Source organism: Chiloscyllium plagiosum, chromosome 24, assembly GCF_004010195.1.
Source record: "Chiloscyllium plagiosum isolate BGI_BamShark_2017 chromosome 24, ASM401019v2, whole genome shotgun sequence".
NCBI lineage: Eukaryota > Metazoa > Chordata > Chondrichthyes > Orectolobiformes > Hemiscylliidae > Chiloscyllium > Chiloscyllium plagiosum.
Window position 1 is genome coordinate 44,697,788 of NC_057733.1, and position 14,476 is coordinate 44,712,263.

A 14,476-nucleotide genomic window follows, 5' to 3' on the forward strand; every position below is an offset into this window, starting at 1 on the left:
CAGGTTATTAACAAGAATACAGCATGTAGTTCTGACTTAGAATGAAGATGATGACTGTGCAATATTTGTACAGTATAATTTTCCATCAGCAGCAGTGCCACTGCACTTGATAAGCATATGTACAGTACTTATAGTCATAGAGTCATAGAGATGTACAGCATGGAAACAGACCCTTGGGTACAACTCATGCCGACCAGATATCCCAATCTAGTCCCACCTGCCAGCACCCGGCCCATATCCCTCCAAACCCTTCCTATTCATATACCCATCCAGATGCCTCTTAAATGTTGCAATTGTACCAGCCTCCACCACTTCCTTTGGCAGCTCATTCCATATACGTACCACCCTCTGCGTGAAAAGGTTGCCCCTTAGGTCACTTTTATATCTTTCCCCTCTCACCCTAAACCTATGCCCTCTAGTTCTGGACTCCCACACCCCAGGGAAAAAGAGTTTGTCTATTCAAACCTCCCAACTCCTGTACTCAATTCTCTGAACAATAAAGGAAAGCATACCAAACGCCTTCTTCACTACCCTGTCTACCTGCCCCTCCACTTTCAAGGAGCTATGAACCTGCACTCCAAGGTCTCTTTGTTCAGCAACACTCCCAAAGTTAAATTCAGAATTTCTGTTAATAATCATCTGTTGGGAAAATAGATTCTCTGATTTGATTTGATTTATTGTTGCCACGTGTACTTAAGTACAATGAAAAGTTTTGTTTTGCATGCAGTACCAGCAGATCATAACATACAAGGACATATATATGATAGGGTGTTTAGATAAAGCGAGGTATACAAGAGTATGGCTGCACAGAAGGTGCACAAAAGCCAGATCAACATTAGATTTGAAATTGGAAAGATCCATTCATCCATTCAGCAATCTAATCAGGGAAGAAGCTGTCCTGAACTTGTTGGTACCCACATTTAAGCTTTTGTATCTAATGCCTAGCTTTGATGATGTTGGCAGCCTTCCTGAGGCACCGAGAGGTGTAGATGGAGTCCATGGATGGGAGATTGGCTTGTCTGATAGTCTGGGCTATGTACACAACTTTCTGTAGTTTCTTACAGTCTTGGGCTAAGCAGTTGCCATAGCAAGCTGTTAATCACCCAGATAGAATGCCTTCTATAGTGCCTCTGTAAAGGTTGGTGAGGGTCCTTTTGGACATTCTCAGTAGAAATAGTTAATCCTGTCTTTCAGGTGTTAGGTGACAAATTTGAATTCATTCATTATGAAAAAGTTCCTTTACCACTGCACTTCAAGCCATAGTCCCACAGCTCACTGAACAATGTTGCAGTAGTTTTGAGTGGAATGCATCTAAGTAATTTATGGTGTTGTGGAGTGAAGGTGTTAGACATGTTCAGATAATTAAATTTCCAATATTGACCTCAGCACTTCTGACATTTTAATATTTTTAAAAAGGTGTTTGGAAAAAAAATCCAAAATTGCTTAACAGCAACGTTCTAGCTGCCCAGTTTGTCAGCCGGTTTGCACTGGAATGTCACCAGGCAGCAATGAATTCAGTAGGAATGCCTCAAGAAAGGCGAGATGGTAACTTAAAAAAAATCAAAAGCTCACTTCCAAAAAAAATCTTGGCTCCTGGCTTCTGATTTTATATTACTGTAATGAATAAAATAAGTCAGCCTTCATAACTAGCTGATCTGAACAATGCCAAATCTCAAGTTAATATATATTTTCCCCTTCCATACTGTTTTTATGGTACAAAGTAATGTTTCAGCACCTAGCAACTGCATTGGGACATAACATTAATGTAACAAAATTGCTACATTTTCTTTCTCATATCATAATATCATTTGAATGTTAATCACGCATGGGATTATAATGTTCGCTGTATAAATTGCACAGATTACATTTTGTGACAGAATTGTAATAATGCAGCAGTTTAATATATGACTCAGCCATATATTCAAAGCCACCGTTGAATTTGACTGCCTTGAAAACATTCATATTATTCAAATAAATGCTCACCAGTCTTTAAGATGCATGTTCTGTTGGGTTCAATCCAGATCTACAAAACACCAGCTCGAAAAACTGGTTTGAATCAGTGCTCCACTACAAAGACCCACAGCAAACCCACAACAAGCATCTCAATTTATATCCATCCATTCATTCAAAATGAAAGTGCTTGGATTTGACATGTCCTGAGTTTTATTATTTAGTGATGTTTTAAATAATAAATTCTCCCCAACTTCATACTTGTCCCTTGGACTCAAAGGTCCTAACTTCTGTGAAACACTTTTCCAGAAAGGGCTTCCTACTTAGATGGCAAAATCTTGTTTTCTCATGAAGCAGTCCAAAATTAAAGCTTTAAAACTAAATTGATATTTAATTATTTAAAATTTCAATCAATACTTTAACCATACAAGTGTCAAATCACTTTGTCCCAATGTATTTTGGATGGTAGTGAATGAGAAATGGCTTCAAGAGGCTAATTATGACAAAGGGTTTGTGAGTTGTCCCAGTTTGTATTCCAGAATGAATTTGTCAGTGTTAACTTTGGGTTGTTTGATTTTCTGAACATGTCTCAAAGCCAATAAAAATTATAGTTCCTGCTTCCCTTTCCCATGTAGCCACTGCCTCAGTAAACTTTGTGTCACACTCAGCAATATTTACATTGGTTGGAACACCCAGGAGAACTCTACTGCTCTTCTTTAAATAACATGCTGGGATCTTTTATGCTAACATTAGAGTGTAGATAGGGCATTGGTTAATAACGCACCCAAAAGGCAATTGTGTTGCACTTTCTCAGCGCTGCACTGAAGTGTCAGTCTAGATTTTGAACTCAAAGGGATCTTCAGCCCAGAATCTTCTGACTCAGCAGTCCTGAGCCATGGCTAGTAAAATAATGAAAGGTGCACTATCCCTGTTCAAACCAGTTCCTTGATGCTCAAATTCTGGACAACAGAGTATTTGCCTGTTCGTCTCGTCACCAGGAATGCACGCCATGGAAGCAACTTGAATGTGAACTGTGCACTTATATCATGAATCCTGGGCACTTTTCCAGCAGCAAATTGGGTGGAAGTCACATTGGTTTTTCTGATTTAAAATAATTCAGCAATAAGTAAGGTATTTACTGCAGCGCAACAAGCTGTTAGCGTCCAAGATTATACACTCAGACCTATTGCCTGCATGACTTGACCATGTGCAATGAATATGTGCTTCATCTGAAAGCTATAATTGGCTGTATTCTGACTTTGTTATCAAAATATTGTGAATAGTCAATAGTATTCAAAATTGAAGGGATGTGGGAACATAAAACTTAGAAGCAGAAGTAGACCATTTGCCCTACGACCCTGCTGAAACATCCAGTAAGATCATGGCTGATCTGGTTCTAGTCTCAGCTCCCCTTCCTGTTAGGACACCATGACCTTTGACTGCCTTGTCAATCTAATCTGATCTGCCCTATCTTGAAGAGTTTAAATGATCAACATACATTAGATTGTGGAACTTTCTTCCCCAGAAAATAATGGCGCTCTGAGAGAAAAGAAATCCTGTCATCTCCATCTTTAACATGCGATCCCTCATTCTTAAACTGTGTCTCCTATTTCTGTCTCTCCTACAGGATTGCCTTTATTCTTCTGAACTTCAATGGGTGAAGATCCAAACAGTTCAATCTTTCTTCATAAGATTAACCTTTCAACCCAGGAATGAGTCAAGTGAACCTTTTTTGAGCTGCTTCTAACGTAATTGTGACCTTTTGTTTTCAAGTGAAGAGACCAAAATTCTATACAGTATTCCAGATGTGGTGTCACCAAAATCCTGCACGGCTGCAGTAAAACTTACTTGCATTTATATTCTATTGCCACTGAAATAAACACCAATATTCCACCTGCCCTCCTAATCACTTGTTGCACATTAATTATTGTTAAAAATCACACAATACCAGGTCATAGTCCAACAGGTTTATTTGGAAGCACTAGCTGTTGGACTATAACCTGGTGTTGTGGGATTTTTAATTTTCGTGATCGAGAATGTGGTGTTGGAAAGAAACAGCAGGTCAGGCAGCATCCGAGAAGCAGGAGATGTTTCAGGCATACGACCTTCATCAGGAACTCTCGACTTTGATCTCCAGTATCTGCAGTCCTCGCTTTCTCCTGATTTTTAACTTTGTCCACCCAAGTCCAACACCGGCTCCTCCACATCATTAATTATTACAACACTTACTTTTGTGGAACTTCAACTTCCCCTTGACTGCCCTTTGAATTCTGGTATTTTCATCGTGACAAATGTCTTATTCTAAACATAAACAGCATTAATACTCATGTCCTTGTTGGCTTTGTCATATCATCAAGCCTAGCTTTGTAATCATGTTTCAGATTCTGTCCCCCAGGAAAGCTTCCAGTGTTTATTTATCCCCTTGGTTACACAGTCACTTTTACAGGTTATTGTTTCAGGTATTGTTTGGATTGTCAAGATGAAAGGCAACTATGCATGAAAAAGGGACAGTTGAATTTAGATCCAGTTCTAGCACCAAATCAGGGTTAACATTGGCTAAATACAAAATGAAGTTCACTCTCTTCTAAGGGGATTCTATTGGAGAGCATCTGCATTTGTCTTCTGCGTTCACTCTTCTCCTCCACAGTAGCCATTCTTAAAATCTGTGTAAGCATTTGAATTCATCATTAAGAAAACCTTCGCTCTATTAGTCTAAATAGAATAATATACAAGCCCAAAATATGAAATACAAGTTGTGCTTTAACTTGTTTTGCTGCACAGTTCTCCCTCTTATGAATGTTCTTGCTGCATGGACATCTCTTTATCTTACCCTTGTGTTGAAAGGGGAAGGATTAAAGTGCTGGAAAGAAAGATCTGACTCAGCTGTGACCTTCTGTAGTGCCATGTCATTGCAATATGAGCAGCTGTATGATCTGAACTGAAAAACCTGAGGGAGCCAAAGTTTCAAAGACAGGGTGCTAGCAAAAACCCCATGTCACCGCTTATGTTGGGGTAAAAGTATTTGTGCATTAATGCAAATAAAGCTTGAACTTAAAAATCGGACAGAATTGCACAAACACGCATCCATTACACAGATATCACTTAGCAATAGAGTCATAGACTTGTACCCTTTAGCCCGACTCCTCTACTTTTTGTCATTTACATAAATGATTTCGATGCAAGCATAAGAGGGACAGTTAGTAAGTTTGCAGATTACACCAAAATTGGAGATGTAGTGGACAGCGAAGAGGGTTACAACAGGATCTGGACCACATGGGCCAATGGGCTGAGACGTGGCAGATGGAGTTTAATTCAGATAAATGCGAGGCGCTGCATTTTGGGAAAGCAAATCTTAGCAGGACTTATACACTTAATGGTAAGATCCTAGGAAGTGTTGCTGAACAAAGAGACCTTGGAGTGCAGGTTCATAGCTCCTTGAAAGTGGAGTCGCAGGTAGATAGGATAGTGAAGAAGGCGTTTGGTATGCTATTCTTTATTGGTCAGAGTATTGAGTGCAGGAGTTGGTAGGTCATGTTGCATCTGTACAAGACATTGGTTAGGCCACTGTTGGAATATTGCATGCAGTTCTGGTCTCCTTCCTGTCGGAAAGATGTTGTGAAACTTGAAAGGGTTCAGAAAAGATTTACAAGGATGTTGTCAGGGTTGGAGGATTTGAGCTATAGGGAGAGGCTGAACAGACTGGGGCTGTTTTCCCTGGAGCACTGGAGGCTGACGGGTGACCTTATAGAGATTTACAGAATTATGAGGGGCATGGATAGGATAAATAGACAAAGTATTTTCCCTGGGGTCGGGGAGTCCAGAACTAGAGGGCATAGGTTTAGGGTGAGAGGGGAAAGATATAAGAGAGACCTACAGGGCAACTTTTTCACACAGAGGGTGGTACGTGTATGGAATGAGCTGCCAGAGGAAGTGGTGGAGGCTGGTACAATTGCAATATTTAAGAGGCAAATGGGCCAATTGATCTCTGTCTGCACTGCAGGGATTCTGTCATAACCACTGGCCTTAGCTATTCTGGCATTGACTTTATTGCCAATGCCCGCCACTCTAGAGAGTGCTGCTGAGGTAGGTCAACTTGTCGACTGATTCAAGCCTTGTACCTTTGGAAAATAGTTGGCTTTTGCCGGGTACAGAGTGTGTGAGCAGGAGTAGGAAGTGAAATAAAATTTGGTGCAGCAATTGTACAAGTGTGAAGGTTTATGAAGAGGTCAATGTTTGAGGAGGGTGGAGTTAAATGAAATATAGAATTCTTAACATCACAGCTTGATCTCTTTTGGCATTGCAGCCACAACTTGGAGATAGTCTCATTGAATTTATCATCTTAGTCACATTTTGCTGATTCTATTGGAGGTGTTGCTTGTAGGGCTTTCTGTACCTGCAACTCCTTTTCTTGTCCACTGTCAGAGTTCCCAAAGCAGCACTGGAGAGCCTCGGATGCGATCTACAAACCTCACAAGCATTTATTGGTTCCCGTACATCATCTCCTGTCTGCAGCCATAGCACACTAACCTTTTGAGAGATGCTGGTTAAATTTAAATAGTGTTGGAGAAACCTGATTTTAACATAATACCAATAAGCTAAATGGGTACCACTTACTTCACACTTCCCCCATTATAATGAGCTGTACCAATTTCATATGGTTCCTGCTTTCAATTGAATAGATGTTTGGCCTGCCCTGTGCATACATATCGCTAAGTCGTATGTTTTGCAGCAGGCTTAAGTATTTGACATATGAACTTATCGGAATATTGAACCTCCTTTGGGGATGGAGAAGACTTTCTATTCATCGTATATCATAGCCACTGGTGGAATGGTTAAAAACAGCCGTGTACATCAACCCTTCACTGAGACACCCCTTTGTCAAATGAAGGTTTGTATTTTTCTTTTAAATATACAAGGACTTCTGGTTAGTGGTTTCCCTTGTAGAGCTTGAAGTAGGAACCAGTTATCCGCCAGTTGCAAATAGCTGCAGTTATGTTGCTGGCCACAAGAGGGTAGTACAATATTTTCTGCTGAGTTATTAAGTTCATTAAATATTTAATAATATAATTAATCTCATTTAAAAAGTTCAATTTTTGTAGAAAATTAATCCAAATGTCCGATGATCTAATTTCTTGCCTGAGACAGAAGTGACGGAAACCATTAAATAAAATGGATGTACCTTTGTGAATTATGAAAAACAGCAATTTCAGACATAATCAACTTTCAAAGTGATATCTTCAGGGAATCGAAATGCATTAAACTCTAGGATCTGTCACATCTGCAGCAACCATTGCATTTTTAAACTGAATAATTTATTTTGCATATTTCTATAAAGGACTGAACAAATTTTTGCAAATTGAATAAAATTCAGAAGGCGTAACGTGGTGTTTGTCTTGCATTGGACAGAACATGTAACAATATGAGACATCATATGATGCCTTGTTTACATAGCATCCTCTGTGATACCGATTAGCATTTATTGTGGTGTTTACTGCTGTTATGTACCATATGCATTTCTGACAAAAGCATGCAGTACAAGTTTGAATCTTTATTGGTAATACAAGAATGTATGTGTTGGGCAAATTGAGGTAAGTAAGCTATTGGACAAAATCAAAGCATTTTTAATGTAACAAAACATTCCAAGGAGCTGAAATGCTGTGCATTCACTTCCAAATATAGCACATATTTAAATCATCAGACATGATTTCACAGCATCTGTGAGACAAAGATGAAGTTTAGAGTTATGATCACTTTGCATAAAATGGGTGTTGGCATCCTCAGCCTAATAACTTCTGGTGATGAGATGTGGCACAAAACCGCCGACGGTTGAAAATAAACAAGCAATCTCCCTGAGCAATGAAGCTATGAGGCATGGTGCTAATATAGGAAATGAAAAATGTTGTGTTAGAATTCAGGCTCGTGTTGGGGGTAAAAGGAAAGGTCCTTTGTTCTATCTGTTACCTAAGTGATGCTTCATCCCTGACCACTAATGTCAGTGCTAATATTTTGAAATGAGAATGTGATATTTTTCCTCAGTGCCAAAATACCTCACCTAAATACATTGTTTTTCTATTGAAGACTAGTCATAAATATTGCATTTTTTAATGATCAAATGAGGAACTTCTTCAAATTTCTTTTCTCCCATTAGTATGTTAGAACTCCAATGAAGATTAAGCACCCTGATCACAAATTATAGATTATTCAATTATCATATAATAAAGGTTAAATGTTTATAAATATAGTTGTCTAATTTTAAACTTTCTCAGTCAGTACTATGTCCTTTTTATTGTGTTTGCTTCCCATTAATAGGCCTTTAGTTTTAGAATGGCAAAATAAATGTACAAATAGATTCATTAGTGGTACACTAACGACAACTTTATAAAACAGGCAAAGTCCTATTGAAGCCTCTCAAATCTCCCTATTCTGCCTGGGTTACAATTGTGACTGAGGTAGAGATAGTCATTTTTGGATTGGAGTTTTTTTTATGGAGCATGGTAGATCAAGCAATGCTGTCAATGGTGTAGCATTTAATGCTTTATATACACATATATATATATCTACTATAAGATGTGGCCCAGCCTGCTCCATGGATGCCTTTGAATTACCCAGATTAAACAGTAATGTGCAGCACCACAGTCAAGCCTAATCCAATCACTGAGCCAACATCAGTATAAATGTCACTGGGTAGAGTTGCCTAGTTGTTTTTTAGCTGGACTGTGTTACAGATTAGATTAGATTACATTACTTTACAGTGTGGAAACAGGCTCTTCGGCCCAACAAGTCCACACCGACCCGCCGAAGCGCAACCCACCCATAACCCTACATTTACCCCTTACCTAACACTACGGACAATTTAGCATGGCCAATTCACCTGACCTGCACATCTTTGGACTGTGGGAGGAAACCGGAGCACCCGGAGGAAACCCACGCAGACACAGGGAGAATGTGCAAACTCCACACAGTCAGTCGCCTGAGGCGGGAATTGAACCCGGGTCTCTGGCGCTGCGAGGCAACAGTGCTAACCACCGTGCCGCCCACACGGTGTGATGTGAGTTTAAATTACAGCATTTGGGGAATTTAAAATTCAGTTCATTAAATAAACCTACAATTGGAAGTGATCAGTTTTAGTGAATGAAAAACTGTTGTATTGTCCTAAAAAGCCAACTGGTTCATGAAAGTTGTTTAGAGAAGGAAACGTGCAATTGTGGTCTGTCTGCGACATGTCAATCCAGACCCATACCAATGCATTTGATTCTTAACTGCTCTCTGGAATGACCTAACAAGCTACTCAACTGTATCAAAACTACGACAACACGCTGCAGCAGTTCAAGAAGGTGGTCGGTGAGGTCTGCAGATTCTGGAGATCAGAGTTGAGAGTGTGTTGTTGGAAAAGCACAGCATAACAGGCTGCATCAGAGGAACAGGAAAATCGATGTTTTGGGCTGGAGCCGTTCAGGAATGAGCTCATTCCTGTTGAAGGGCTCCAGCCTGAAACGTCTATTTTCCTGCTCCTTGGATGCTGCCTGACCTGCTGTGCTTTTCTAGCAACACACTCTCGGTTCAAGAAGGTGGGCAGTTAGTTATGGGCGTTAATAATGCCTTTGCTCACAGCTACTACCTGTGAATGAATATAAAGGGGGGAAAAATTCACACCTTGCCCAGTACAGTCCTGCACAGTGTTCAGAAAAAGCTTTCTTTCTCCAACTCCCTTCCCCTTCCCAAAGTTTGCCAAAGGACACCAAAGTTAATTGTTCCACCCCTTCTCTCACTTTGGCTGAGATCATAAACCATGAATCAGATCTGAGACAGTGATGTGCTTGTGTTTTATTTTAACCTAATAAAATGTTACTACTTTAACGATATCACCAACCAAAGCCTTACTGCATCCATAATTTAGTACATTGGAGATCCAGGTTGCTGATAAGTTTTCAGAGAATTAGGCCAACATTGAGTATTTATACGGCTACAGCAAGTATTTGTAGTGATTGGTCACAGGACAGTCAGATAGTGAATCATTCACACAGATGCTCTCCAAGGATGTGATATTAAAGAGTTAATTTGTTCTGCTGATCTGCAAGAAATTGAATGCCCCAGGGGGAGGGTGGTGTGTCTTTTGTCTTACGAATGGAATGTGAGAGGTTTATATTCCCATCCCTTGCCATTCAGAGGAGATTTACATTTTCATCCCCTATTCAGAATCAATAGGAGCATTGCAGTTGGAATTTGACTACACCCCTATAGTTATAAAAAAATACAATTCATACCAGATCTGGCTATTAAGGGATGGTTTGCATTACATTGTTGCTGGAGGTGAGGTGGTCTCTGCATTGTATCTTGAGTGGCATGTGACTGTGAGGGAGTGGCTGGGGGGGGGGGGGTGTCTTGAGTGACGTGACTGTGAGGGAGTGACTGGGAATTGTCCTGTGTGCATTACTAACTGTGATGTAAAGGTTTTGTATAAAGGAAGGATTGTTTCCTTTGTTCATGGAGACCCCTGAACACACCTTGCAACTTTGGTAAGGATTGTTCAAAATTTCTCCAAAGCTTGTACTGTACTGTACTGAATAAAATTTGGTTGCTTGTTCACAGAAGTTAGTGTGTTGCAGTTGCATCAAGTGTGTAAGAACATCAGGGAAAAAAAAAATTAAAAAGGAGACTCCATAGTGGGTGATTCGAATTGATCAAGGCCTACTTTTTCCATTCCGATCTCTAACATACACAAAAACTGCTATACCACCACTGCAATTCTTTTCAAAGCTAAAAAGAAACTGATGTAAAGCATTTCCTCATCTGAGGCTTTGGTCTCCTTGGCAATGGAGCTAAATACCACCATGGCAGTTCTCCACGGCAATCAAGGATGCATAATGAATGCAGGCCATGTCAGTGATGTCCATATTCTATGAAAGAACTTTTAAAAACTGAGAAATTGCAACTAAAGGTATGAAAATAAAATTTAAGATTGAACTTCTTCCAGACAGTGATTGGAATATGGAGATTGCAGTCTAATGAAATAGTTGAGATGAGCAACACAGATGCCAGCATTAAGGTTAGCACAGACATAATGAGCCAAATGACCTCCATCTGTGTTGTAAAGCTTTCTATGTCCCAAGATAAAGACAGGTGGGAGCGAACTTGTATGGAGCATCAATATAGCCCACACCATTTGGGCTGGATGGTTTATTTTTTAGAAGTACATTCCATACTTAAGGTGAAGATTTTATGTTGGTGTCAATCCATGTTAGAATGTTAACACACTCACATTTGACTCTGAGTTCTTGCATTTCAGCTGTATCATCTGGAAAAGAGCAACAAGCACACTTTGGTGCTACAGAGCAAAATTCAGACACAGAACCACCATCCCACTTTCACAAATGTCACAATGGTAGGCTCATTTTCAGAATTCTAGAAACAGTATGTTTGCTGTTTCTTGGGTCAGACAGTGGTATATAGCAGAAAAAGGAATTTGTATATAAAAAAATCACGATGCTCCAAATATTCAGATGACAATTTCAGGTTTTATATATGATTTGCAAATGTTCTTGATCAAAATATATTGCATGATCAGTGTTAAATTGTGACTCACTTCAGCACTACTGTAAAGAGCCACAACAGTTGGTGTTAAATGTGACCCTCTTTATGGGCATTTAAGCGGGCATTGGATAGGCATATGGAGGATAGTGGGCTAGTGTAGGTTAGGTGGGCTTGGATCGGCGCAACATCGAGGGCCAAAGGGCCTGTACGCCGCTGTATTCTTCTATGTTCTATGTTCAATGAATTGCCACTCCCAGGTGAGGAGCACAGGGTTGGAACAGGCCTGCATCCTCAAACCCAGAAACTTCAGATTTTTGTTCGGGAAGTTGGTTGCATTTTCTGGGAGTCCAGAATAAGTGATGAGGTTGTCAGGTACAGAGACCCTGCCTTGGTGCTCTGGCACTGCGTTGGAAATTTCTTTTAGTGAAAACTATAAAACCTTCACTCACATAGCCTCAGCTCTCCCCACAAACTCCCATGCTGCATCCATGTCAACCTGTGCTATCTCATACCCCCCCCCCCCATACACCCTTACACCCACATATCTGCTTATAGCCCCTATGCAAGCTTAGTGCCAATTCATGCCAACCTTAGGCCCATCGCTCTTTGCCCTGACATCTACCATGTCAACTCACCCAGTATCCACCTTGGACCACACAGGATCTAAGATACGATAAAATAAAGCTTTTAAGTATCTGATGAAGAATTAACAACTTTTCTTAAAAATTCCCATTGATTTTTTAAAAGTATCACCTTTCACTTTCTTTAATTCCTAATAAGACAAGTATTGGAATTTATATTTCCACTACAACTGTCAAATTATGAACTGAAAGGCACTCCAGTGTAGACAATGAAAGGCTGTGAAATTAGTCTTGCAGAACTGATCTGTAATGGTAGCTCCCACGCTTATCAACAGAATGAAACAGCAAACATGCTTTTTAACACTGTCAATGGTCTTTCTTTCAAATATTTAAAAGGCAATGTTTTTGACAAATCATTTTAATAGCTATCATACTTCTCTTGAAAGTTTCAATGTGCTTAATAGTTTACGTGGTTTTTATTCACATTCGTGAATCCCAAAGGGCACCCCTTAAAGACTTTCCAGGAAAATATCCAAAAGGGAATCTTCTTTCTTCAGAAGGGCAACCTACCCCTCAAAAGGACTCTGACAGCTTTAGAAGTTGCAAAATTCCTGTTTTAGACAACCCGCTAGTGAAAATCAGATTGGACGGAGGCAATTAGACAGCACTTTAACCTTCGCCTCCATGAATCATGGATGTGCAAATTGGACCACATCACATTCATTCCCTATGAAAATCACAGGAGTCTTGTTCAGGGACAAGAGTTCCGGAGCCATTTTTGTAATGTTGAAGATTTTGCTGAGCCTTTGAAAATTGAGGCCTTTGAACTTGTTTCAATAAAAAATCATTAAAAGATTGTGTTTTTTTCATCCCAGTGCAGCTTGTCAGGACTTACATCAGAATGAGCCTAGTACTCCCAAAGTTTAAAAGCAATGACTCTGTCTAAATTCCATAGGAGCCAAATTTTCAAGAAAAAGTTGTTCAAACTTTCTTGTCTTTGTGGGGCTGCTTGTCTTTCTTGCTTTAAGTGTACTGTCTCTGTATCTCACATCAATTGGTCTACAAGCATTTCTTACATTGGCAAGACCGCCTGTGTTTCTTGCTTAATGATAATGTCTAAATGATAAACATTTCTTGCATTGATACAGCTACTTGCATTTCTTGCATTACTGTGACTACCTGGATTTCTTGCATTAACATCACTGTCTACATTTTTACATTATTGTGACTGCCTTTGTTCCTTGGATTTATATGACTATGTTTCTTGTATTAACTTGAGTGTGGGCATCTCTCCCAATACTTTGATTTCTGTAGCAGTAGCAGCATCAAATAGAAGGCAAAAAAGTAGTATTGAAAGTTGAGTTTGTTTCTCAGAAGGGAGACTTTCATGGGTGTCGAGTGTGTGGTACTGGAAAAGCACAGCAGGTCAGGCAGCATCCGAGGAGCAGAAGAATCGGCGTTTCAGGCATGAGCCCTTCATCGGGCATTCCTCTCAACTCTCATCTCCAGCATCTGCAGGCCTCATTTTCTCCTAGACTTTAATGGGTGACATTTCCATAGATTTCTGAGCTATTCCTGTGACCCCGCCCAGTACTTTGCTGAGCTCCAGGCAATGTCACTCTGGGTCAGTTATTTGATAGTTGAGGTGTTGAGCTTAAAAGAACAATATCTTCAAAAAAGACCCTGAAGGGTTATTTGGACATTACAATGAGCAATTGAAGTAACCTGGAAAAGTACATGAAAAACAGGCCTAATGCAAAAACAGCATGTTTTGACTGGAAGGAAACAGCTTGACCTTGAGAGTTGGTGGGAATTGTCCACTCATGTGATCTAGATGGGACCACCTGGACTTGGTTTTCACCTGTTTTTGAGGGCTATAAAAGTACTGAAGTTGTGCCAAAATGGGGATTCAGCACATAACCTTAGATTCATAAAAGTATTAATATCAGGCACTTCACCTCACTCTTTGGATTTTACACCATTTGGCTGGGTTCACCATGGAATCTGAGGCAGAGCTCCAAATGACACCATTGTCAAATGGATTGAAAGGCAGTGTGAGACTCACTTGTGTATCTCATTTACTTAACCAAATTATATAGCTTGAAAGTATATATAAACTGTAAAAACTAACAATTACTAATTCATAGAGCCGTAGAATTATACAACACTGACCCTTCAGTTCAACTCATCCGTGCCAACCGGATATCCTAAACTGATCTATTTCCATCTGCCAGGATATCTCTCTCAACTGTTCCTATTCATATACCCATCCAGATGCCTTTCAAATGTTGTGATTATACCAGCCTCCATCACCTCTTCTGGCAGCTCGTTTCACACACGCAGCACCGTCAGCTTAAAAAAGTTGCCCCTTAGGTCCCTTTTTAAATCATTCCCTTCTCACCTTAAATCTGTGC

At 39.9% G+C, this 14,476-nt stretch overlaps 1 protein-coding gene across 2 annotated transcripts in view; it reads left to right on the forward strand.

Annotated features, from left to right (window-relative positions):
• The window catches only part of LOC122562232 (endonuclease V-like), an 81,272-nt gene that overhangs the window by 24,826 nt on the left and 41,970 nt on the right, over positions 1 to 14,476 (forward strand). The window contains exon 5 of one of the 2 annotated variants that reach the window (XM_043714958.1): positions 3,578 to 3,844. The exons of the other annotated variant lie outside the window; for it this stretch is intronic. Within the exon in view, the coding sequence (XP_043570893.1) occupies positions 3,578 to 3,697 (120 nt within the window). The 3' untranslated portion in view covers positions 3,698 to 3,844. Of the gene's footprint in view, positions 1 to 3,577; positions 3,845 to 14,476 lie in introns of those variants that run through there. 2 annotated transcript variants of the gene reach the window in all.